General features: G+C 49.7%; 1 protein-coding gene across 3 annotated transcripts in view; it reads left to right on the plus strand.

Moving 5' to 3' along the window:
* VAV2 (vav guanine nucleotide exchange factor 2) overlaps window positions 1–23,763 on the plus strand; it is a 389,230-nt gene extending 365,467 nt beyond the window's left edge. For 2 of the 3 annotated variants that reach the window (XM_077305023.1, XM_077305025.1), the window contains one exon: window positions 16,370–19,799. In XM_077305023.1, coding sequence (XP_077161138.1) covers window positions 16,370–16,417 — 48 coding nt within the window. In that variant the 3' untranslated portion in view covers window positions 16,418–19,799. Of the gene's footprint in view, window positions 1–16,369; window positions 19,800–19,850 lie in introns of those variants that run through there. The other variant, XM_077305020.1, reaches the window with a different exon arrangement.
* The last annotated feature ends 2,564 nt before the right edge of the window (window positions 23,764–26,327 follow it).

Below are 26,327 nucleotides of genomic sequence, written 5' to 3' on the forward strand. Positions count from 1 at the left end.
TTGTCAGAGCTCTCAGCTATGACCTGTCCGTCTTGGGTGGCCCTGCACGGCATAGCTCATAGCTTCACTGAACTACGCAAGCCCCCTTGCCACAACAAGGCAGCGATCCTTGAAGGGGGTATCTACTGTTGGTTACTGCTTATTTTATTTTATTTTCTTTGTTTATCTAGACTATGTAATTTTTATCAATTAATTATAATTATGAATTACCCTTGTTCTTATGATGTTTTATATGCCATTAAAGGTTTTTTTGAATTTGAATTTGAATTTTAGTTCAGTTATTATGTTAATTTGGAGTTCAGGAGAAAGTAGGGGAAAGGCGGACAACACATTTTCCTCTAGGGAATTGTCATGCAAACAGAGTTCTTTATTTCCAGAATCCAAGAGTACTTTTAGAAGATTCTGTTCAAAGTTAGGCATTTCTTCCCTAGTATTTGCTGTTTTTTCGTGCTGGGAGCTTTGATGTCCATTGGGTTCCTTCAAGTTCCTAGCTCTCTTATTGTAGTAATCTGTCTTTTGAAAGGATGTCAACAGTGGGAAAGTAAAGAGGTTTAAATATACTCTTGAAGGCATTATTCCCTTGGATTGGAGGTAGCTCTGCCAATTTAACAGTAGGGATGGGAGTTTGGTCCCCCTAAAGCTTAAAATTACTCTTTGTGAAGTTTTAGAGATATTTAAAATTTCATAGGAGAGCAAGTCAATCTGATTAATACTTAGTCCTAGCAACAGAGTCATGTGTTTTTTAATTTGGTGACTTGACAGCCAGGAAGGGAGAATATTTCTGTATTTAAAGACTGATAAACAGATTTTAGTCCGCTGAAATACTCATTTTTGCTGTTGCTCATTTGTATAGGATTCATTATAATGAATTGTGGTGGCATTAACTTCTTTGCTCCATATTGAAGCATTCCTGTCCGAGGATTCATGGGTGGTTAATAAGTTTCTGTTTATCTGCACTAATTTTGCATCAATATCCTTCATCCCTGTAAAAATTAAGTCAACAGTTCTTATCACCAGCTTTAAAATCAATTCACAGTTATCATTTACTGAGTCACCCAATAAAGGCTCAATACCTAGTAGGGAATTATCAGATGAGACCTTAACATTGGGATCCAACTCTACTGGGACAGTGCCATCTAACCCAGGGCTTACCGAACTGTCCAATGAGACTGCAGTCTTTTGTGCTAAAGGGGTAAATCTGTTTTTCGTTGGAACAGAATAGAAATCTTCCATTTTTGTTTGTTTCTGGGAAGGCTGGGTGTCCAAATCTCTAGCACACTTAGCCCCACCCATACTAACTGCTGATCGTGATTAATATAAGCCCTCAAAGCTACAGGTCGAACTTAGCTAGCTAACTACATAAACTGCAGAAATACAGTTTAATAGAAATATGTAAGTATAGAATGAACTTGGGATGAACAGCAAAACTAGCAGTCTACACTATAAATGCTAAGTAAAAATAGGAATGATTTTTTAAAAGACAGTTCTGCCAAAAAACTAAATCTATAAAATCAGGTACCTAAAGAGAGAATAAAACAACAGCATTTGATTAGAATATAATTGCACTAAATATTATCATTAAATCCTAGTAATTTAACTTAGACCGATGATAAATGCAATGTCACAAATAGTACATGATTCCACCATAACAAAATGTTCTTGAAATGGTAGGCTGTTGGTATGAATATAGTAGTCACTGTTCCCACATACCAAGTACCATGGAGGTAAAATAGATTAAGTTCCTCTCTGCGTGGAACAAAAGCAAATAATCCGAATGGAGAGCCGGAGGCAGAGACAAAAAAAGGGGGCAGTCCATTCTACCATTCCCCTCCAAATGCATAGAGTTCTCACCACCTGAATCCACCTCCCACCTGGCGTAGCCGCTTCGAACCAAGAGGAGGAGCGCGAGGCGCACACGTGTACTCCGCAACAAGATCATCCTGTATTCTGCTTCTGTCTTCTGTTGTGTTATGTTGAACAACACAGGGCCCAGGACAGATCCCTGGGGCACTCCACTTGTCACTCTTCTCCAAGAGGATGCTGAACCGTCAACAAGGTATCATGAACCATAGGCTAGTCCGGCTGACCAGAAGAGACACGTTCATAGAGAACTGCTCCATACAAAGGAATCAGTCTTTATTGAAGCATTCCATAATGTTGAGCAGAACAAAGCATGGTAGAAATAGATACTTTGACAGAAACAAGCACAGATGGCCCCCTCAGGTGGGGTAGATACAGGGGGGTAGATTAAGCAGGAGAAATAGTTCCCATAGGAGAGGCTTTTGATCTAAAAGGCGTGAATTCGGGAGACATCCAGTCTGCCCTCTCTTCCATTCCTGGCAGTAAATTTTCATTCCTACTATGTGAACCAAGGACAAGGAGAGATAAGAGAGAACTCTTCTACAGGTCATAAACCGTGGGATGGAGGAGGGGAGGGAAGGTACAGAAAAACAAAATGAATGGGGGGGGGGGGGGTTAGGGAGCAGTGAAGGACTCGCAGGCCTGTTAAACCTCTAAGTTAACCCTCCCGAGGAGATCGGGAGGATGATCATGACACAAGTACCCTTTGGGTACGATCTGACAGAATTAGGAACTATGCCACATTTTAAAAGCTTTACTGAAATCCAGATAAACTATCTCCACAGCTTTCCCCTGATCCAGCAAGGTAGTAACTTTCTTGAAAAAAGAGATAAGGTTGTTCTGACTTGACATTTTTTTTAGATGCAAATGTTTATTTATTCAGAATAGAAAACAAGATTACATAATACAGAATATAGAAAACACAATATAAGTTTCATTTACAGAATTATGAGTATGTCTTATATATGTTTCCAGAATACCTGTTGTACCCACTATAATACCTATTGTTCCCCCCTGTGTTCATATATCCATCATTTACATATACCTCATATTAATCAATTGTTTCGATCCATGTAATTTTATTAATCAATATAGACTCCATTTTCTATTAAAATCTGATATTGATTAGTTTTAATCAAATATGTAAGTTTTGTCATTGGCCATACTCCATCAGTTTAACCACTCTGCACGTTCTGGTAGATATTTTTTTCTTTTTTTTAATTTTAATATACATTTTTATTTTTATATAGATATACAAAAATAAAAAAGAAGAACTTTGGTTACACAATCACCCCTCCCTCTACTCCCTAGAGTCCCCCTTTGCTTGAAGTTTTATTTTGCCAAGTACTCCAGGTAAAAATTCCACTGTTCATGAAATTCTTCATCTGGTTTTCTGTTGACTATAGATGTCAGTTTTACCTTTTTAAATAGCTTAGCATTTTAGCTAATGCTTCACCACATATGAAAAAAAACAAAACCCATAACATGACATTTTCAGTACTTACAATCAATCTGTCGGGAACCCGCTTGCTAACTGAAAAAACAGGGTGCCCCTTGAAGAAAACGTCACGCCAGGCCGGGTGGACGATACAACAGGAACAAGCTTTATTTCAGCAACGTGGAGTCCGCTGGTATGGAGTAAGAGCTTCCACCGAACTCCAGGTGGAAGCTCTCTTTTATACAAAACCCACCTCCTTTGGCTGTATTGCCCCACCCAGTACTTCCGGAGGGAACATGCTGATACAATCATGACTCATGCACATATGCGAGGTTTTCCGGGGTTCCCGATGGCCCATTTTCCTGGAACAAAGGGCCATCTCCGGGCCCTTGTCAAAAGGTGGAGGGGGACATTGAGGTTCTTTAGCGGCCATTGCCACCTCAACGATCGGGTGGGGCGCCCAGCTGCCGGCTTGCCTGTGATCACCATGCCCTACCTCCGTGATCGCGGGCGCCTCTGATGGCGGGGTTCGGTCTGGTTCCCAAGCCACCAAGGACCGAACCACGACATTCTGCCCCCCCAAAGGTCCATTCTCCAACCCCCCGGGACGGCCAGGATACCGCTTGTGGAAACGTTCAGTGAGTCGGGGCGCAAGGACGTCCGCTGCCCAGACCCATTCCCGGTCCCCCAAAGCGAAGTCCTTCCATTCCACGAGGTACTGCAACTTCCCCCTGTGGAGTCTAGAGTCCAGGATATCCGCCACCTCGTGGTGCTCCCCCCCCGGCAGGACCTCGGGCGCTGGCGGGGAAAACACGGGGTGCCAAACGTCACCGTCCGGAGTTTTTTTTAGAAGGCTCACGTGAAAGACGGGATGGATGTGCCGGAGGTTCTTGGGGAGCTTGAGCTTGACCGAAACTTCGTTGATCGGGGCCAAGACCTCGAAAGGCCCCAAAAACCGAGGGCCTAGCTTCTTGCTGGGCAAATTCAACCGGAGGTTCCGGGTGGAAAGGTAAACTCGATCCCCCGGTCGGATCTCCTCAGCTGGTCGTCTCTTCCGGTCGGCGTCCTCTTTCTGCGCTGCCTTGACTTTGTGGAGCTGCTCCTGCAGCGACTTCCAGCAGCTCCCGGCACGCTTCCCCCACTCGCGAAGGTCGGCCGATTCCCGGGCGGGGACCTCTCCAAGCTCCGGGAAGTGTCTCAGGTCTGTCCCGTAGACGACGGCAAAAGGCGACATCTCCGTGCTGCTGTGGTCTGCGTTGTTGTACGCGAACTCGGCCAGGGGGAGCAGGGGCACCCAGGTGTCTTGATGATAGGAACCGAAACACCGCAAGTACTGCTCCAGTACTTGATTAACCCGCTCGGTCTGCCCGTCCGTCTGGGGGTGGTAAGCGGAGCTCAGCCCTTGCTCGATGTCTAACAGGCGCAGGAAAGCTTGCCAAAACCGGGACACGAATTGTGAGCCCCGATCGGAAATCACCTTGTCCGGCAGCCCGTGCAGTCGGAACACGTGATCCAGGAACATCCGAGCCAACTGTGAAGCACTGGGGACACTGGCGCAAGGAATGAAGTGGGCCTGTTTGGAAAATAGATCTACCACCACCCAGATCACCGTTTTCCCTTTGCTGGGAGGCAAGTCTGTTATAAAGTCCATGGAGATCACTGACCACGGCCGGGTCGGGACCTCGAGCGGGTGCAGCAGCCCTTTCGGCTTGCCAACCCCCGGCTTGCAGGTCAGGCAGACAGGACAACCACTGACGTAAGCTTTTGTGTCCCGCCGCAGACTGGGCCACCAAAACCGCCGCCGGGCCAACTTCCAGGATTTTACGAAACCGAAGTGCCCGGCGGTCTTAGCATCGTGGCAGAGGCTGAGGGCTTCCCGTCGTAGCCCTTCCGGGACGTAGACAGCCTCCCCCCTCCGCCAGAGACCGGAGTCCAAAATCAAAGAGTCCCGGAGCTCAGCCAGCTCCTCGTCTGTCCCGTAGGCTGCCACTAGGCGGTCTCGGAGCGGGGCGGTCGCCGGGTCGGGCTCCCATTCCCCCCTGGCCCGACGCCTAGTGACGACCCCCCGTCCCAGCTGCTCCTCACCGAACACAGACCTGGTGCAGGGAGCGTACCCCTCCCCATGATGCGGCAGCCGGGAGAGGGCGTCCGCGAGGAAATTCTCTTTGCCGGGGATGTGACCCAGCTTGAAATTGTACCGCGAAAAGAACTCCGCCCACCTCATCTGCTTGGCGTTCAGGGATCGCGGTTGCCGGAGCGCCTCCAGATTCTTGTGATCTGTCCAGACCTCGAACGGCTCCTCTGTTTCCTCCAGCCAATGCCGCCATTCGGTGAGGGCGAACTTAATCGCAAACGCCTCCTTCTCCCAGGTAGACCAGTTCCGCTCCGTTTCGGCGAATTTTCGTGAGAGGTAGGCCGCCGGCCTCAGCTGTCCCGCCTGGTCTCGCTGCAGGAGAACCGCCCCGGCTGCTGCGTCGCTGGCGTCGACTTGTACCACCATCGGCTGGGTTGGGTCGACGTGCAGTAGCGTGGGCTCAGACGCGAAAGCTTGCTTGAGGGCCAGGAACGCTGCCTCCGATTTCTCATTCCAGCCGAGCGCTGCGCTGGGCCGCGTGGCGCGAGGACCTCTCCCCTTGGTACCTAGCAAGTCCGTGAGGGGAGCCACTACGGAGGAGTATCTGGGGATGAAGCCTCTAAAAAAATTAGCAAACCCCAGGAAGCTTTGTAGCTGTTTCCGGGTGCGGGGCCTTTCCCAGTCCAGCACCGCCTGCACCTTCTCGGGGTCCATAGCTATGCCCTGGGCTGAGATGCGGTAGCCCAAATAGTCCAGGGAGGGACGGTGGAATTCGCACTTAGCCAGCTTCACGTATAGGTGGTTTGCCAGCAGGCGCTTTAACACCTCCCTCACCAGGGTCACGTGCTCTTGGGGATCTTGGCTGTAGATCAGGACGTCATCCAAATAAACAACCACCCCCTGAAACAGAAGGTCCTGCAACACCTCATTAATTAGACTCATGAAAACCCCAGGTGCCCCGCTTAAACCGAACGGCATCACTTTAAATTCGAATTGTCCCAATTGACAGTTAAACGCCGTTTTCCACTCATCCCCCTCCCGGATGCGTACCCGGTAGTACGCCTCCCTTAGGTCCAGCTTAGTGAACAGAGTCCCTTTGCCCAGCCGGGCCAGCAAATCCGGGATCAGCGGGAGGGGGTAAGCGTTCCCCGCTGCGATGGCGTTGAGGCCCCGGTAGTCCTGGCACAGCCGTCGGGACCCATCCTTTTTCCGGACGAACAAGACTGGAGCTCCCATGGGACTGGAAGCGGGCCGGATGAAACCTCGGGCCAGATTTTTTTCCAAAAACTCCCGGAGGTCCTTGAGCTCACCCTCACTCATTTTGTAGATGCGCCCTTTGGGCAGTACCCGCCCCCTCTGGGATGTTGATAGCGCAGTCCGTGCGGCGGTGTGGGGGTAGCTCGTCCGCTTCCCGCTCGCTGAAAACGGCTGCGAGGTCTCGGTACTCTGGCGGGACCTCGGGCTCTGGTTTCTCCTGCTGCGCCGCCGCCGCTCCCCTGGGACGCGCCGCCGTCCTCTTGTGGCTGGAATTCTCGCGGGGGACCCGATGCCGTGCACCCACCGTCAAGTCGAACTTCAGGGTCCCCGCCCGCCAGTCCACCACGGGGTTGTGTTCCTTCAGCCAATCCAGGCCCAACACCGCCCGATATCCCGCTACGGGGACCTGGATCAGCCACCGCAGCTCTTGGTGGTCCCCTATGTGGATGGCGATAGGACCCACCTCCTCCCCGAAAGGTCCCCCCTGAATCGGGCTGCCGTCCATCTGGACGAAAACCAGGGGAACCTTTCCGAATGCGCTTCGGTAGCCCCAAAGCCCGGGCTATCTGGGGGTGGACCATGCTGTGGTCGCATCCAGAGTCCAAAAGAGCCTCCCCCACCCAACTTAGTCCGTTCTCCGGGTTCCGGAGCTCTAAAATTACCACGTTCGGAGGTCGCGCCTCATGCTGTAGGGGTTTTCCCTCGCACCGCGGGACCTGCTGCCCGGCGCCGTCTACAGCAGGTCCTGGCCGTTTCCCGTCGCCTGGACGCTTCCCGGTTCGTTGCGGAGGTCCTCCGCCCGGCGTGCCTGCTGGGGGCGTGTCGCACCTCCCCCCTGGGAGAGCCCGCGGTCCTCCCCCCCTTGCCGTTGGCACGCTGCTGCGAAATGTCCTGACCCCCCGCATTTCAGGCACAGTCCTTCCCGGCGTCTCCTTTCCCGCTCGGGGTTCGGGGGTCGTTTGGGGCGAGAGTTGTCGGGGCCCGGTCTTGGCGCCTCGGCTGACCCGCCTTTGGCCTCCCGGGGGGGTGCGGCGGCCCAACCCAGGCTGGCTTCCAGCTTGGCGACCACGAAACACCACCCCTCCAGTGTAGACAGATCTTCTTCCGTCCCCTTGATCACGGCCCATTCCCTGAGCTTCGGGTTAAGGCCCTCCCGGAAGTACTCGATTTGGGTCTCCTCGTTCCAGGAGAACACCTTGCCTGCTTCCCTCCGGAAAATGTCTATATAGTCCATAACCCCCCTAGTACCCTGTCGAAGTCCCTTGATCCGACTCTTTGCCTTGTCCTCAGCCTGGGGGTCCTGGAATCGTCGGCGGAGCGCGACCACGAAGTCCTGCAGGTCCTGAGTTGCCGGGTCGCCGCGCTCGGCCAACCCCAGGTACCACTGACCCGCCTTGCCCTGGAGACACGAGGCCACCCCCCAGACCAAGTCCTCGGAGTCCTCATACCGGTCTCCATATCTCCGGGCATGCGTCAGCGCGTGGAGGAGGAACTGCGGGAGGTCGTCCGGCGTCCCGTCGAAACGCGCCTTAAGCTCTGGGGGGGAACGTTTTGGAGAGTAGTCCGACCCCCTCCGGATCCGGGATTCTCGGCGTCCGCCGTCTCGTCCTGCTCCGCTCCACCGGCTACCAACTTGCCCAACGACGCCGTGCCGCTCCCTGCCTTGCACGTCGCTCCTGCGTTGGTCCGGCTCTCGCCGCCCCGTCGGCTCACCTGCTCCCCCGAGATCCTCTGCTGTCTCGCCTCTCCGCTGGCCGTCTCGCCTACTCGGGACTGAAAACTGCTCCGGGTCGGGGTCCGGGGCCCGCTCACCAGTGCCGGGCTCGTCCTCGTCGCTGGAGGCGTCCTCACTCGACGCGATCCCCTCCGCCGTTGTATTACCAGTCCCTCCGGGCCCGGCCCGAGCTTGCTCACGGGCTTCAGCTGCCTGCAAGCGCCTGGCCAAGTCCGCCATGGCCCGCCGCAGGTCCTCTAGGGATTCCTCAGGTCTTACCGGGCGAAGCGCCTGCCTCAGCTGGGTGTCCCAGGTTGGGGCCAACCCCCCAGACCTCGGCGCGCTCCCCGCCGTGCTTGGGAACCCCATGGCCCGGCGCCTTCCCTTGGCCGCCGCTGCCGAGGGTCTCGGGGTCCCGGACAGCTGCTCCTGGCCCCCCGATTTTCGGAGGAAATCTCCCGGGGACATTAAACCCATGTTCCCGGGGTTCGTGGGGGTCGAGACCGCCTCGTTGCTTGAAAACGCCATCTCTGGATCCGTCCCGATAAGCGCTCGGATGCGATGCCGACCCTGGAGTTCGGTGGGAAGCTCTTACGATGTCGGGAACCCGCTTGCTAACTGAAAAAACAGGGTGCCCCTTGAAGAAAACGTCACGCCAGGCCGGGTGGACGATACAACAGGAACAAGCTTTATTTCAGCAACGTGGAGTCCGCTGGTATGGAGTAAGAGCTTCCACCGAACTCCAGGTGGAAGCTCTCTTTTATACAAAACCCACCTCCTTTGGCTGTATTGCCCCACCCAGTACTTCCGGAGGGAACATGCTAATACAATCATGACTCATGCACATATGCGAGGTTTTCCGGGGTTCCCGATGGCCCATTTTCCTGGAACAAAGGGCCATCTCCGGGCCCTTGTCAAAAGGTGGAGGGGGACATTGAGGTTCTTTAGCGGCCATTGCCACCTCAACGATCGGGTGGGGCGCCCAGCTGCCGGCTTGCCTGTGATCACCATGCCCTACCTCCGTGATCGCGGGCGCCTCTGATGGCGGGGTTCGGTCTGGTTCCCAAGCCACCAAGGACCGAACCACGACACAATCTTAGGTGTTATATACCATCTATATAAGAATATAAAAAGAATAAAGAAAAAATATCAAACACCATGTTCCTCCTTCCCTTTTCCCCTCCTCCCCCCAGTCTTTTCTTTCTTGCTTCAAGCCATCTTTAGTAAGATAATCCAAATAGAAGCTCCGCTGCTCCCAAAATTCTGACTTTGGTTTTTATAGTTGTTTGTATATATCACCTTCTCCCCCAGAGTTAAAAAAGGACAAGAAAAACAAGTGGGGAAATCTTTCCAGGAACAGTATATAAACAAAGCAGGGAGAGGTGTGCAAAAACAATTCAAAGTCACTAGAGTGTTACTCACACTTAATAGCAGACATTTAAAGTCAGAAATTAAGCTGCATCAGGAGTCTTCAGGGAGTGAGAGAAGGAAAACAGAAAATGTAGCAATTGGTCAAAAAGATGATAAAGAGTTCAGAAAGATGGTGGCAGGAATCCTCTTGTCCCGGAGCACAGGCAGCTTAGGATCCAGAGAAAGAAAATTCCCCAAGGATCAGAATTGGCCCCAGGAGCTTCTGCAAGCTTCCCTGGGTAGAAAATGGGGGAAGATAGCGTGCCTCACCCCCTTCTGTCAACTGCAGCCACAAATCGACCCCTGCCTAGGTCCAGAGTGCACTGAAAGTGCACTTGCCCTAACTCCCTGGTCTGACATGACTTGTTCGTACAAAACCTATGCTGAGTCTTAGAAATCACAGCTCTGTGTTCCAGCTGCTCAAGGACTGACTGATGATTTGTTCCAATTGGGCCACAAGGCTGCAGTCCCCCATCCATGGGTTGGTGACCCATGGGTTAGGAATGTTTCTTCAGGTTTGGAGGTGAGGCCTCAAGAATCTGGGAGATGAGTGGGAGAAGGAATAAAAGCTGCCCACCATGCCCTTGGGACCCAGCACAGCCTCTACTCTTCCTCCCTCCCTCCTGTCTTCTCCAGAAGAACTGGTACTTGGAGATCAGTCCAAATGGGTAGCCACGTTGGTCTGAAGTAGTACAATAAAATCAGAGTCCAATAGCACTTTTAAGATCAACAAAGATTTATTCAGGGTATGAGCTTTTGAGTGCAAGCACCCTTCATCAATCATCAGAAAGGCCAAAGCTGAGAGTGAGCTAAGATTGGCCAGGGAAGCCCACTGTAATAAGAAAAGATTTTTCAGTTACGTGAGGAGCAAACGTAAAGTTAAGGAGGCAATAGGCCCGCTGTTGGGTGCGGATGGACAAACTCTAACGAAAGATGCAGAGAAAGCAGAAAGGCTTAGTGCCTATTTTACAGCTGTTTTTTCCCACAGGTCAAAGTGTTTAGGCACGTCTAGAGATGGCTGTAGCCAAAGGACAGTGTCTGGGTGGCAGGTTAACATGGATAGAGAGGTTGTCGAGAGGAATTTAGCTGCACTGGATGAGTTCAAATCCCCTGGTCCAGATGAAATGCACCCGAGAGTACTCAAAGAACTTTCCAGAGAACTTGCACAGCCCTTGTCCATCATCTTCGGAACCTCTTTAAGGACTGGAGATGTCCCAGAGGACTGGAAAAGAGCAAACGTTATTCCGATCTTCAAAAAAGGGAGGAAGGATGACCCGGGAAACTACAGACCAGTGAGTCTGACCTCTGTTGTGGGGAAGATAATGGAGCAGATATTAAAGGGAGCGATCTGCAAACATCTGGAGGACAATTTGGTGATCCAAGGAAGTCAGCATGGATTTGTCTCCAACAGGTCCTGCCAGACCAACCTAGTTTCCTTTTTTGACCAAGTAACAGGTTTGCTGGATCGGGGAAATTTGGTTGATGTCATTTACTTGGATTTTAGTAAAGCTTTTGACAAGGTTCCCCATGATGTTCTGATGGATAAGTTGAAGGACTGCAATCTGGATTTTCAGATCGTTAGGTGGATAGGGAATTGGTTAGAGAACCGCACTCAAAGAGTTGTTGTCAATGGTGTTTCATCAGACTGGAGAGAGGTGAGTAGTGGGGTACCTCAGGGTTCGGTGCTCGGCCCGGTACTTTTTAACATATTTATTAATGATCTAGATGAGGGGGTGGAGGGACTACTCATCAAGTTTGCAGATGACACCAAATTGGGAGGACTGGCAAATACTCCGGAAGATAGAGACAGAGTTCAACGAGATCTGAACACAATGGAAAAATGGGCAAATGAGAACAAGATGCAATTTAATAAAGATAAGTGTAAAGTTCTGCATCTGGGTCAGAAAAATGAAAAGCATGCCTACTGGATGGGGGATACGCTTCTAGGTAGCACTGTGTGTGAACGAGACCTTGGGGTACTTGTGGATTGTAAACTAAACATGAGCAGGCAGTGTGATGCAGCGGTAAAAAAGGCAAATGCCATTTTGGGCTGTATCAACAGAGGCATCACATCAAAATCACAAGATGTCATAGTCCCATTGTATACGGCATTGGTCAGACCACACCTGGAGTACTGTGTGCAGTTCTGGAGGCCTCACTTCAAGAAGGACATCGATAAAATTGAAAGGGTACAGAGGAGAGCGACGAAGATGATCTGGGGCCAAGGGACCAAGCCCTATGAAGATAGGTTGAGGGACTTGGGAATGTTCAGCCTGGAGAAAAGGAGGTTGAGAGGGGACATGATAGCCCTCTTTAAGTATTTGAAAGGTTGTCACTTGGAGGAGGGCAGGATGCTGTTTCTGCTGGCTGCAGAGGAAAGGACACGCAGTAATGGGTTTAAACTTCAAGCACAACGATATAGGCTAGATATCAGGAAAAAGTTTTTCACAGTCAGAGTAGTTCAACAGTGGAATAGGCTGCCTAAGGAGGTGGTGAGCACCCCCTCACTGGAAATCTTCAAGCAAAGGTTGGATACACACTTTTCTTGGATGCTTTAGGATGCTTAGGGCTGATCCTGTGTTGAGCAGGGGGTTGGACTAGATGGCCTGTATGGCCCCTTCCAACTCTATGATTCTATGATTCTATGATTCATCAGACTATGAACTCCTTACATGACAGGGAATATATAGCAAAAATTAATTCTGTTACATCAGTAAACTGTGTCACACAACCAAATACAGCCAGTGATAATCCTTTGTCAAAACATACAATCAATCCCCTGGAATTCAGTGTAGTTTACAGAAATACAAGGAGAAACCAAACTGCCTGGGTCAGGGATCAAAGGCTCTCACCTCCCCATATGCTGCTTGCCCCACCTGTCTCCATACAACTGTGAAACATTCCTGCCAGGGAATCGCTGGCACCCATCTTATCCCAAGGCCAGGGAGTCAAACTCAAAATTCTATTAAAATAAATTGTGAGGAATATGGATGCACGAGTTGAACAAGCTTATCATGAATAGTGAGATAAAAAACCTATGTCCTTGTTGAGTACTGGGTATGTCATAGTATTGAGTGTTGAAATAACTTGCATTTCTGTAATCTCCCTTTCTAGCCTGTTCTTGACGTTCCTTTGCAATAAAACAGCTATTTCCAGGTCCCTTACTGAATGTCCTGGAAGGTTGAAGTGTTCCCCTACAGGTTTTTCAATTTTGTTGTTTTTGATGTCAGACTTGTGTCCATTAATTCTTTGATGTAGGGTTTGACCTGTTTGCCCTATGTAGAGAACCGAGGGGCATTATTGGCACTTGATGGCATATACTAAGTTGGAAGATGAGTTTAAGCCTTTGATGGTACAGGTGACGTTGTTAGGTCCAGTAATTGTGGCACTGGAGTGTATATGGCTGCAAAGTTGGCATCTGGGTTTGTTGCAACTTTGAATTGTCAAAAATAATAGACAAAGACTCAGAAATGATATCTGCAAGTTCTTTTGGTACCTTTGGATGCAGTTTATCTGGCCCAGAATATTTGGTTTCAGTTAAAGAAACTAGGTGTTTATGGACAGTGATCCTAGTCCTCAACTCCCATCCCTCATCACATGTAATGATGTTGCCATGTTGAGGACAATTCCCCTCACAAGAGAAGACTGAGGAGAAGTAGGAATTCAGCAGTTCAGCCCTCTCTTCATTACCTTATACAATGTAACTTTCTTGTCCCCACAATGGTCCTGCCATGTCCCTATTCTTTTTTATTTTGAATTTAGCTAAAAAACCCTTTCTTGTTTTTTAGCATTTCTTGCTAGCTTAAGCTAGCTTTTCTAACATTCTCCCTACAAGCATTGATTATTTGTTTATATTCCTCCTTCCATTTCCTAAATGAGTCTTTTTTTATTACTCAATTCTTTTGAAAGCTGTTTATGGAGCCTCCCTAGTTTCTTGAGGTTCCTCCCAATTTTCTTTCTCAAGGGGTCTGTGATTGTGCCTTCAGTTTTTCACTTTTGAAAAACTCCCAATCCTCTTGGACTTCCATCTCCTTAAATTTTTATGACCACAGAATTCTACCCAGGATAATTTGCTCTCCTGAACTCCAACCTGTATGTGTGACTATGTACAGGTTTTCTATTCCTCAAGATCATAATGTCCAAAATCACATGGTCACTACTATCATAGTACCTATTGTATCGTAGATAAAATTGAAAGGGTACAGAGGAGAGCGACGAAGATGATCTGGGGCCAAGGGACCAAGCCCTATGAAGATAGGTTGAGGGACTTGGGAATGTTCAGCCTGGAGAAAAGGAGGTTGAGAGGGGACATGATAGCCCTCTTTAAATATTTGAAAGGTTGTCACTTGGAGGAGGGCAGGATGCTGTTTCTGTTGGCTGCAGAGGAGAGGACACGCAGTAATGGGTTTAAACTTCAAGTACAACGATATAGGCTAGATATCAGGGGGGAAAATTTCACAGTGAGAGTAATTCAGCAGTGGAATAGGCTGACTAAGGAGGTGGCGAACTCCCCCTCACTGGCAGTCTTCAAGCAAAGGTTTGATACATATTTTTCTTGGATGCTTCAGGATGCTTAGGGCTGATCCTGCGTTGAGGGGGTTGTACTAGATGGCCTGTATGGCCCCTTCCAACTCTATGGGCCATTTCGCACGGCTTCAAAATAGCACAATGGTTGCTAATTGGAAACGCTACTAATTTGCCATAACGCACGACGTCGTAGACAATCTGCAACAATCCTGAAACCGACCCGCCAAAAGCGCTTCGTTGTGGCGCTTTCAGGGGAATCCAGAAAAGTGGATTCACCCTCCGGATAGCGATACACTCCTGCAACCAATCTGCAACACTAGCGCTAAAGACCTGTGCGTTACCATTGTTGCTGGTTCTTCAAAGTCCCTCCCCCTGGCTCTCTCCTCCAAACTTCCGGCGAAGCGATCGCCATTTTTTTTTCTCCGAGCGAGCGGGGATAAACGCACCGGCGAGCCTCTTTCTGTTTAGAGGCTTCCCTGGCTTCAGTCCTTCACCTTTAGTCACTAAGCACAAACCACTTAAAAGCCCGTTTGCTGAAATAAAGTCCCTTTATTTTTTACACATAAATTCAGCCGAAAATCGGGCCCGTGAGAAGGGGGGGGGGAATTTTTTTTTATCACTCGAGGCAGCGTGCAAACGATCATACAATCAAACGACAGCTCACATTAGGCAGCTGGATGGGTCTCTCCGTAGCAACGAATCTACCTAGATTCGTTGCTATGGGTCTGTTTTTTTTTTAAAAAACCTTTCTTAAAGGGAAAGGGGCTGTTTGGGAGCATGCTAACGGCTGCCCATTGGCTGCTTGACGGCCAGGGGCGGGACGAGCTTGGCAATAGCGCTTCCTTTCTAGCAATTTCTGCCGAGACCGGAAGCCTGTGGGAAACGCTAAAAAACGCAACTGATTCCACTACAAAGCCAGGTGTGCAAAACGACGAATTCCACTATTTTAAATGGCGATTTTTCATTCCGCAAACAATTTGCAACAAAGATCCCCGTGCGAAAAGGCCCTATGATTCTATGATACTACCAAGTGCACCCACAACTTGTCAACCAGTTCTTCCCTATTGGTAAGAATCAAGTCTAAAACAGCAGACCCCCTGGTACTGTGTGTTTCTTTGTTCACTCCAAGAAAAGCAAACCTTCTTTAGAAAAGTTTATTAGAGCAAAGCAAGTTACTGCACCTACAGCATAGTTAGAAATAACATACAGCTCACAGGTAAACACATATAGGTACCCCCCTTCCTAAAACAAATACCATGTCAAGGACATCACGACATGTAGTTGAGAAGATGACGGGAAGGAGGGAGACCCAACAGACTGGGGGGTTAGGTCATCTGGGGTGCTCAGGGAACTACAAAAGGAATTCATCCTTGAGTATCAGCTGGGTCTAAGTGTGGCAAACTACTAAATCATGACAAAAATACAAGTGGGTTTCTGACAGTTTGCCCCTTTCACTTTCTGGGAAATGAGGTCAGCAAGACAAGTCAAGAACTTATTGGACTTTTCATTTTTAGCAGAGCTGGTCTTCCAACAGATATCTGTGTAATTGAAATCTCCCATGACCACTAGGCCCTGTCTCTCTGAGAACTTTGTAATCTGGTCTAGGAACATCCCACTCAAGTGCTCTGCCTGGCCTGGCGGTCTATAGCAGATCCTCACCATCATACCACTATTATTATCCACTCTTTTTATTTTTACCCCAAGACTCTCAGCTGAACTCTCATGCTCAGAGACATGTATTTCCTCACAAGTATATTCTTAACATATAGTGCTAGTCCTCCCCTTCTTTATTTGTCTGTCCCTTGTAAATAAATTGTATCCCCCCCAATCCTAATATTCTAATCACGAGTGTTATCCTACCAAGTTTCTGTAATGTCTATTAGTTCCTTGGCAATTGCTAGCTCCTCACTGCCTTGCTTTGCGCTTGCCACCTGGCTCCTGGGGCTCCGCAGTCATCCTGCCTCATGTGCATCTTCCAGACTGCGGCCCATCAGGCTTCACCGGAGCCAGCCTCGTCTAGAATATGGACCTATAAAGCACATGGGCTGTCCTCTTGCAGGTCTTCATCCTCTCTTTTTCCCTACCGCAGATTGGCTGGTTTCCTTCAACCTATGTGGAGGAGGAGGGCATCCAATGACAACTGGATCTCTTGCCAGCCCTGGAAGAGACTCTACCAGCCGCACAATCCGTGCCAGCTGCTGAGACTTCGCAAGACCTGCTCAACCTTGAGAGCAGAGACAAAGGACCCTTTTCAGTCTGATGTGTGAGAGAGAGAGAGAAGGAGCACACATCAATGTGGAGTGTCGTGTGCTGAAAGTGGGAAAGGGGTTGGGAAACATTTGGGAGTTTCTGATCAGCTCTAACTGTACATAACATTTGCCACAGAAGATCATCTCGACTGGCCTGGCAGACTTGGTGGCTGCTCTGCTGCAGAACGTGGAAGCCCCTCTGAGGGGCTCCTGGGGATTAACGGGATGGAGCAATAGGTAGGGTGGCACCTCTTGGTCCTGGGGGAGGGGAGGAGTGTGACACAGAACAGAAGACCTTCCCATTTTTATTGCAGTCCAGAGGGACTTTTGCATTAGAATAACGGTACTGTGGCATTCAGCAGAACTGTTGCCTGCTCCACTGGCTGGTGAACAACAGCCCCATTCTTTCCCTGATGGGGAGGCGGGGAAGACATCTGAGACCACTCTAGAGCAACTGTCAGTTTTCCAGAGGAAAGGCTGCCATTGCAAAACTCATGTGGGAGCAGACCTCTACCACAGTCCCAGGTCATGGTGCCAGTCCAAGTGTTCAAGATCCAGGATTCCAGGCCAGGGCCAGTTATGTGGCTTCTTCTCACTCAAGCACCACCTAATCCTCAGGGAGCCATCTGAGAAAGAGGAGCCATATAACATTGACCCTCTAAACTCCCTTCCTTCTGTGCCTGCTATAGATGACTTGGGCAGGAATTACTTCCACATTTTTCATAAAGGTGAAATGGATCTCTCTTCCCTGCCTGTAGACTATAGGAGCTGGTCCTTAGTGGATCTTGTCTGCCACTTATTCATGGAGGCAGTCTCACTTTGGATGGTTGTCTTCCACAGCTTACCTGGAATTGTGCCTGTCTCATGCTTCTTTGTTTAAAACATATATCCTTGGGGAAAAGACTCTCATCAACCCACTGATGTCCAGGTAGTGGTCACCTTTATGCTGCAGGTAGAACTCTGCAAAGGGTTCCAGTTCTGTCAGAGCAGAATAAAATGGATCCCAGGGGAAGCTGAGCTGAGTTCTGTGGTCCCTGGTGAGTGGTTAATAACCACAGACAGAGCATCCTGCCTGTAACTTAAGAGATGGTCAGAGGCAAGCCAGGAACCCTCGTAGTTACCTCTGGTCACATCGCAATGTGTGGGTTGACTGTGGCCCTCCAGAACAGTGGCCCATTGGGAATTTCCCAGTAAATGCATGGGCCAATCAGCCCTGCAGTTTCCACGCACACCCCTTAGCAATATGCTTTTTAAGCATTATTCAGAACTGCTCTGGTGTTGTGAGGAACAAGAAATACCAACATTTGTTTGGAATCTCAGCATCAACTTACAATGCAGGGAGCATTTGCAAGGTCTTCTTCCCCATGTCTATGTCCTTATTCTGTATACTCACACAGGCATGCTCCCCCTTCTTTCACCACTGGGCATTGGAAGTGTTGGGGATTTGAGAGCTTCCACGAAGCTCTGCTTCAGAGGTGCTTCCTTGGGCTCTGTGGCCATCTGTAGGCCACCTCCTGAAAGCCTGGGGTCCTTCCTTAGGGCTGAGAACTTTGTGCCATGTGTGCCCTGGGGGGGGGGGGAGTTGGATGATATCACAGCAGTCATGTTTCTGTGTTCAGTTCACTGCTTCAGGTACCACCATCTGCATGTGGCCTCAGAGCCATCCTCCCACCCTGGAGCCATTATTCTCCAAATTTAGACCTCTGCTTATACACAGAGAGAGAGAGAGAGAGAGAGAGACTGGCAAAACTGTCAGCATTGTTGCAGGGGCTTGTGGGACTGGACAATGAAACAACAGAAGCCAAATATATTTTATGCAAAACCTGGAATTTTCAGCACAGCTCCTCTTGTTTCCAGGCCTTTTTCAATTCTGCTGATGAGCCGCAGCCAAAGCCTGTACTGGAACTGCAGTAAGAAAAAGGCAGAGCTTCCCTCACCCATTCTGTTCAGTTTACACCATCTTAACTGCCAGGGCTCCCCTGGGAATTCAAGTGTGCCCGGTGTTTCCAATTGATTGCACCCTCCCCAGCACTTCTGGAAAGCCACCTAGATTCACTGAGAAGTAATGAACAACAAGCCGACATACATGCAAACTCCAGAGTCCTGCCCCTCTTGGCCACCGAAATCAGAGTTCTGGCTGGGACCTAGAACAGCAGCCAGATGGTCTTGGAGCCAATGGGCAGAGAGAAAGAAATGGAAGTGCTACACCTGGGAGAAGGATGCTGTACCCACAGCCCCGTCTTCCTTCCAAGTTTGGCTTGAGAGCCCTTCCACCAAGAAGATATCTCAGGGGGGTGGAACCTGTGGGGATGGCCCTCAGCCCAGGCTCCTGTACACCTTTCCTCTTCCAGGGAGAGGCTCTGGGGGCATGCAGGGGGTCCCTGTCTTCCACCGGGGCTTGCATCAGCTCTCAGGGACAGACATGGGGAAGTGGCTGAATGTCAGAGGTGGTGTACAAGCATCACCAGCAGCCGTGTCTGGACCACTGGATTTGTCCCCACGCAAGCATGCTCAGGACCACAGCCTTAGAATGGTACTGCTTGCTCATAAACAAGATGGTGTGCCGGTCACTTCTTTTGCCAGAGGGAACAGAGTGCTGCCAAAGAGGGGCCAGCCACACCTGGACTCCAGGGGGGGTCACCGGTCATCAAAATGGAAACAGCTGCCCAACCTCCAGGGTCAGTTCTGGACAAAATCATGTATGGGCCTAGAATGGAGAGACTCTTGTTTACTGGTGTAAAAATTTTTCCCCTAAAGGATTGTCTTGTTTGTATTACATGACCCAACTATTGCTGCAATTTATATTTGTGAATAAGAAGGGAAGTTTTTTTATTATGACAGCAAGAATATTGTACATAGATCTTAGTTGATTATGCAAAAGCAGGGTTTTTTAAGCGCAACAGAAAAATTAATATGTAAATTCCTTGATTTATTTGTGATTGTTTCCTTTGCACTACCCTAATCTGGGGATTGAGGGGAGGTGGCAAGATACTTAGAGAGCCGAGGGTGCTCGAGGGATAGTTCACAGCTGTAGGACATTCCCAATCCATTTGCAATTTCTAGGAGTGCTGGAACTGGGGAATCGGGGCTTGAGCTTCCACCACACACCTGCGTTGTTACCTGTTGATTAATTTGCAGGGTTTCCAGGGAAATTCTCCACCAAACAAACACCATGTAATTGTCTTGACAGCTTCTTATCCCCCCTCCCCTTAACACACAGTTTTTTGCCACAAATAAACATTTGCTCTTTTTTGGCAGAAGAGCATTTGCTATGTGTGTCTTTGTCTGCAGCACAATAACATTGGACTCCCATTTTGGCAGGCATGGACTTTTGAGAATCAACGCTCCTTCCACAGAGCATCTGATGAAGCAAGCAAGGACTTTCAAAGCTCAGACCCCCGAAATGCTAGTGGGTCTCCAAGCTGCTCTTAGACTCGAATCCGGCTGTTCTACATCAGATCAACATGGTTCCTCTTTGAAACTATTTGACTCCAACAGACTTTTTCCTTATTGCTTTTTAGTTGCCTCTCTATCCTACTGCTTCTCCAGCTACAAGCACATTGTGACGCCTGCAAAACAGTGCAGTTCAGAACTGGTAGTTGGCGTGCTGACTGTCTAGACATGCGTAAAGCCAGGGCAGGATGCAGTAACCCCTCATTGTCTCCCCTCTCAGTTGGCAGCCAGAGGGGATGTCCTGGAGGCCCAACATGCCCTTCCCCCAAGGGGGAGGTCCATGAGCTAGGCCGGCAACTGGACAGGGCCACTGGCCATCTCCTAGGGGTGCTTACACCTGCACAAGAAGTGAGCATCATACAGATCTCTCATGAGCAGGCCTCCAGAGATGCAGAAGTTATATGCTTATGTAAAATCACACCCAGCCATTTGTTCCACTCCAGAGTCAACCCAACATGATTGGTGGGTACACCTTCTTGTTTATCTTCCCTTTTCGATCCCTCCCTCCATTGCCAAACTGCAGGAGTTAAGCTCCTGTGATGTGGACCCATAGCTAGCTCATGTTGGGCACAGCCCAGCCAATAAGTGAATAGTTTGGGTGTGGTTGTATCATTTGCCTCCAGGTTCTGAAACGGGCAACTGTGAATGTCTGAACAATGCCCTCCCTGTTGCCAGCATAAGAACCGTTAGAGAACAGTCTCAGATTTTCTCTGGGGATTCCAAAAACTTACACCATGCAGTTCAAAATCTGACTGCACACATGAATGTCATTCTGTCGTTCTGCCCAATTTTGTTTCTGCAGCAAATTGCATGCATACAGATTTTGATTAAAATGTAGCTACTGCATGCAAATACTAGCAAATGAAGAGAGTATATACCAGAGAGGGACAAATCATAGGTTGAACTTTTGCAAAAGAACTGTTGCTTGTTACCCCATAACACTGAGGCAGGGTGAGCTTCAACCTGCAGTCCAAAGAGCCAAGATGATGCTGATGAATCAAATATCTATAGCATCCTCCCAAAACTGGCTCAGAGTAGTACAATTAATAGTACAATTATATCTTAATATTTATGAAACTGGCCCTGGGGTGGAGCGAGTCCGGCTGTCCGAGCAGGAATAGGGCCAATCAGGGTGCGGCCAGCACAGCACAGCTGGCCGCACCCTGATTGGCACGCCCCGAACAGCGCCCCCCCACCGTGGGCCTCTCCGCTTGCCCTGGGACCGGGAAAGACACGGCAAAAGGCTTTCCCGGGCCCAGCCGCGCCTCTTCACTGCCGAGGCCGCGCCACCTGCATCGACGGCATTACCGTTGTTGAAGACTCGACTACGAACTACAATCCTCCTATTCACGAGCTCTCCCGACCAGCCTTCAACCTGCAGCAATTCCTTACTTAAAAACGAAAGCTCCGCTTCTCATTCACCAAATCCAGCCGTGCGCATTCACACACAACAGCGCCTGAGGAAACATTTTTTTAACAAGTGGGGACAGCCTGCCCAGCTCCTCTGCTCTCTGCAGTCTCAGCTCTGCCGCCTACGCTCCTCATCACAACCCTCTGGCTGAAAGACAAGCAAGGGCAGGGGGGAGTCTCTCTTTGCCCTCCTTACCTGCCCCAGTTTCCTGGGGATGGGCGTACAACTGAGCCGTGCCTACAGATTGCTCAGGCAGAAGGCACAGAAGCAAAGGTCGCCTGTACAACCATTCTTGCTCTGGCCTCCTCTAAGTCTGCTACAGAAGTCAGTGGGCTAATACTGATTTAACAAACACAACAGTGGGCTGCACTCCTGGATATGTTGAGGACGACGTCTTCGCCACTTAAGTCGCAGGAAACCTACTCGGAGGATCGGCCTGCACAAAGAGATGGAGAGGCTGCTGAGCAGCCGTCACGTCCCTAGATCTCCCGCCACAATAAACAGAAATGCAAAGGGCTTTTCCCTACAAAGGGACCCCCCCCTCCCCGTCTCTCCTACCAGAGCACACGTGGCGCAATCAAGCTTCTCCTTTTGTGCTAATCGTGCTCTTGCTCGAGACCAACTCCTTGCTAGCACGGCCCAAACAGACCGCTTGAAACTCACCGACCTTCCAATTATCTCCTCCTTCCAACAAGACGAACGCAGACAGCCTGGTTTGCAATCAATTGGCTGCCGTTGCTGTGGTGACTGCGGCGCCTCTGAGCTCTGGCGATGCCCCTAACACTCCTCCCACTCTCTTTCAACTTCAGGGAAGTTATGACCCTGCATCCCAGATCCCAGAATCAGAGTGGGAAGGGGCCATGCAGGCCATCTAGTCCAACCCCCTGCTCTACGCAGGATCAGCCCAGAGCATCCTAAAGCATCCAAGAAAAGTGTGTATCCAGCCTTTGCTTGAAGACCGCCAGTGAGGGGGAGCTCATCACCTCCTTAGGCAGCCTATTCCACTGCTGAACTACTCTGACTGTGAAAAACTTGATATCTAGCCTTCATCGTTGTAAAGGTAAAGGTAAAGGTATCCCCTGTGCAAGCGCCATTCAGCCTCTTTGCGCAACTATAATCCACTTAGAGACTCCTTTGCATAGTCTACAGTGGGGTGCAACAAAAATGGCTCTTCTACTACTCTCACGTTGCCCTTGTGCATTTCACTGAGGCGGTTTGATTGCAAACCTATGCACATCGGAGGAGGTATGCTGCAGGGGGGGGGGTTCCCCCTTCTCCTTCCCCTTCCCCCTTCTCCCCTTCTCCCCTTCCCCCTTCTCCCCTTTCAAAGTCCATTTTTTATAATTTATTTTTTATAAATGGGCTTTGCGGCTAGTACTCATAATAAAATCGGAGTCCAGTAGCACCTTTAACACCAACCAAGATTTATTCAAGGCGTGAGCTTTTGAGTGCAAGCACTCTTCATCAGACTATGAACTACCATCATGACAGTGATAAAGCAAAAATTCTGTTAAATTAGTAAACACATCCAAATACAGTCATATGATAATTCTTTGCCAAAACAGCCAATCAGACTGGTTGTCACCTCAATATCGTCTCTTCCATCAATAGTGACAGCATACACCAAAATAATCACAGATCCATGCCTTCATGGTCATGCCACGGAGCAAAAACATAGTTCCAAAGCATGAATTCGCATGGATCTTCCACTTTTTAAAATTGAACTCTAATAAATCTAGTATCCAATCACATGTAGAAGACAGGACTATAGGTTGGACCTAAAAAAATGGATCCAAAATTTTGGGACACTGCAGGAGCCAAAAAATGTGGATCTGAGGGTTGGATCCTCATAAATTCATATGATTTTTACTTTGAAATGAAATAAAACTACCTACATTCCGTAGGCCGTGTCTTAGAGTTAGACTATAGGCAGCAGCACAAAAATCACACGTCCATGGCATTGTGGTTCCGCAATGGGGCAAAAACGTAGTTGAAATGCATGGATTCCCATGGATCCTCATGATTTTTGCATTAGATCATCTCAAACTCACCATGACCGTTTATGCACTGGAGGTTTCATGCTGGGCTGGAGGCTGAGTTTTAGTCATGGCAGGTTGTCCCACCTCTTCCTCCATCCACATGGTTCTACATTATTATGAACACTGCATTAAAATGGGAAATCACATTCACGTACACAGCTTCCACCGTAAAGAATTGCATCTGATGTCACCAGGCTGCAAAAATATCCAAATCAGAGATTGTCATGGTCTTATCTGTGAATGTAGAATAACAAACTCATGGAGACCAGCAAAGTAATCATTAAAAACAATAATCTGTACAAATGGTTTTGGGGAAAAGTTGTCTGTTTGGTGTGTTTTTCTGTTATTACGATTGTAGGCTTAACTATGATTTTTTTACCAATTAATTTTATTGCTGCAAATTTGTAAATTATTGCTCTCCAAATTGGTGTCCATGGGCACCTGCAGACACCTCTCCTGGTACTCATCAAATATTTTTAGAAAGTGGAAGAATCCAGGTGGCCTTTTTATTGGAATAATTTCCCAAAGATAATTCAAGATGAGCAGTCCTTGTAGTCCAGAATTTTGTTTCACACCGTGACCAAGCAATTGCCCTAGGTGGTCAATGAACACGGTAGAGAGGCATAGGCCTTCCTCTGGGGCTGCCTCCTAGCCCTGGTATTCGGTGGTTTATGCAAGGAGAGGGTAATTAAGGCTGAATCGCTTAGTCCAAATCACTCACAGTTAGTACTGAGTTGTCTAAATCAATTTAAAGGTAAAAGTAAAGGTATCCCCTGTGCAAGCACCGGGTCATATCTGACCCTTGGGGTGACGCCCTCCAGCGTTTTCATGGCAGACTCAATACGGGGTGGTTTGCCAGTGCCTTCCCCAGTCATTACCGTTTACCCCCCAGCAAGCAAGCTGGGTACTCATTTTACCGACCTCGGAAGGATGGAAGGCTGAGTCAACCTTGAGCCGGCTGCTGGGATCGAACTCCCAGCCTCATGGGCAGAGCTTTCAGACCGCATGTCTGCTTTCTTACTGTGCTGACCTAGCCTGGCACACGCAGGGTTAGTGCAAGGGCAAGCACGGTTACAAAGTCAAGCAAGTTCAAAGTGCGTACCAGAGAGTAGTCAAAAGTCCAGTCCGGGTCTTATCAGGAATTGCTAGTGGAGAACCGAAAGAGTTGTCGTTTATCTTTACCAAGGTCAATCTGTGGAGCATTCAATCAAAGCGTAGTCTAGTCGGGTGAAGCAGGGTCAAGCCGGGAATCAGTCAAGCAGAGCTTCGCCGAAGCGTCAGGGAGCAGGAAACCAGTCAAGGCAACGGGTGGACATATGCACAAGGTTGCATCCACACTGGGAAGCACTTCTGCTGTGCTTAAGAACAAGCTGAGCTGTCACACCAAGTGGCTGCACCTGGCACTCAGCCTTCCTCCGATGAATGAGCCCCACCTGAGCCCAACCTAGCCTGTTGCTGTAGTCTAAGCCGAGCACTTTGCCTGCGTGTTGCCAACGTTGTCCTCCTGCATTCCCTCCTGCACTCTGGAGATGAGTCTGGGCTGTTCAGGGGTGTTGCTGCAGGCTGAGGTAATGCTGGTGCAGAGGGCATGGTGCTTGTCCGGCTGGGACCTGGTTGTGGCTCCCTATCGGGACTGGCCTCTCTAAGCAGCACCCTGCTGCTTTGCTCCAGCTCCTCCACTTCTTCCTCCGAGGGAGCTGGCAGAATGAGCTCAGGCAGTGGTGCAGAGGCACCCTCTGGAGACGGGGCCATGACACTTACCACTCTGCGCCACAAGCGGCTCATTACCGTTTAGGTGCATCCAAATCAATTCAGTGCAATTTAAACCCATTCAAGTCAATGAGGATTTTCCCCTTTCCATCTTTTCTGGGTCCTGGGGGTGAGGTAGAGACACAATATTTGCAACATAGTTGCAGGAGCCTCTCCTCAAAAGAAGCCCCAAGGGTCCATTCCTAGGAGCATCCAAAGAGAATGCCCTCATTTGACCTCCATTATTTGACCTCCTCATTTGACCTCCTACTAGGAATAAAGCCCATTGTAGTAAAAATACAATGGGCGCTAGGAGTGATTAGAAAGAGAGAGGGGTGGCAGAGTGGACGCATCTGCAGCGGCGGGATCTAAGAGGGAGAGGGAGGCAGAGGCGAGGGTAGGTAGAGTAAAGGCAGCTTACCGGCGGGTGAGGGTCGAGGACGGCCGGGGGCTCATCTGCGGGCAGGTCGGGTTGGCGGCCATGTTGGATTGTGGCGCAGCCCGTTGGTGGCTCGGCGGTGGCCTCAGGGTATTGGCAGCGATGTCCAGGGGTGCTCTGCGACTCGGCGGCGGGCTCTCTGGGTGCTCGGGGGCGGCCTCGCCGTGTTGGCGTGGAGAAGGCGGCGGGCCCCGGCGGTAAAGTCGAGGAGAAGGCGGTGGGCCCCGGCAGCGGCAGCGAGTGAGCGTGAGCCTTCGGCCGGCCGGGGGAGCGTCCTCGCAGGCAGAAGGCAGAATTGGGCTGGTGTTCCGGCGGGCCCCAGCGGTGACGACAACTGATGGGAAGGTTTCTCCCTGCCGGTGGAGCAGGCTCGCCGTGTCTGCGAGATCAGATCCCCTCTCAGGGGGATTGCGCGTCTCCCCATTGCCTCCTTGGTCCAGGATTGACACTCGGAGGTCCAGGATTGACACTCGCTTCGCGGCTCCTGATTCGCTCCTCCGAGTTTTTATCCCGGACAGAGCCTGCCCTAACTCCTCCCCACAAGCCCTGACAGCTTTATTTATTCCGCGGCGCCCGCAGCGCCACGGGCGGTTTAAAGATGGGGAATAGAGTAGATTCCCTTATCTGTCCATATATTCTCAGCTTTGGATATATGGTCCCACTGGCCCAATCTTTTTGAAAATTGAGGGTTATTATAAGGAAGGGCT

Source organism: Paroedura picta, chromosome 12, assembly GCF_049243985.1.
Source record: "Paroedura picta isolate Pp20150507F chromosome 12, Ppicta_v3.0, whole genome shotgun sequence".
Lineage (NCBI taxonomy): Eukaryota > Metazoa > Chordata > Lepidosauria > Squamata > Gekkonidae > Paroedura > Paroedura picta.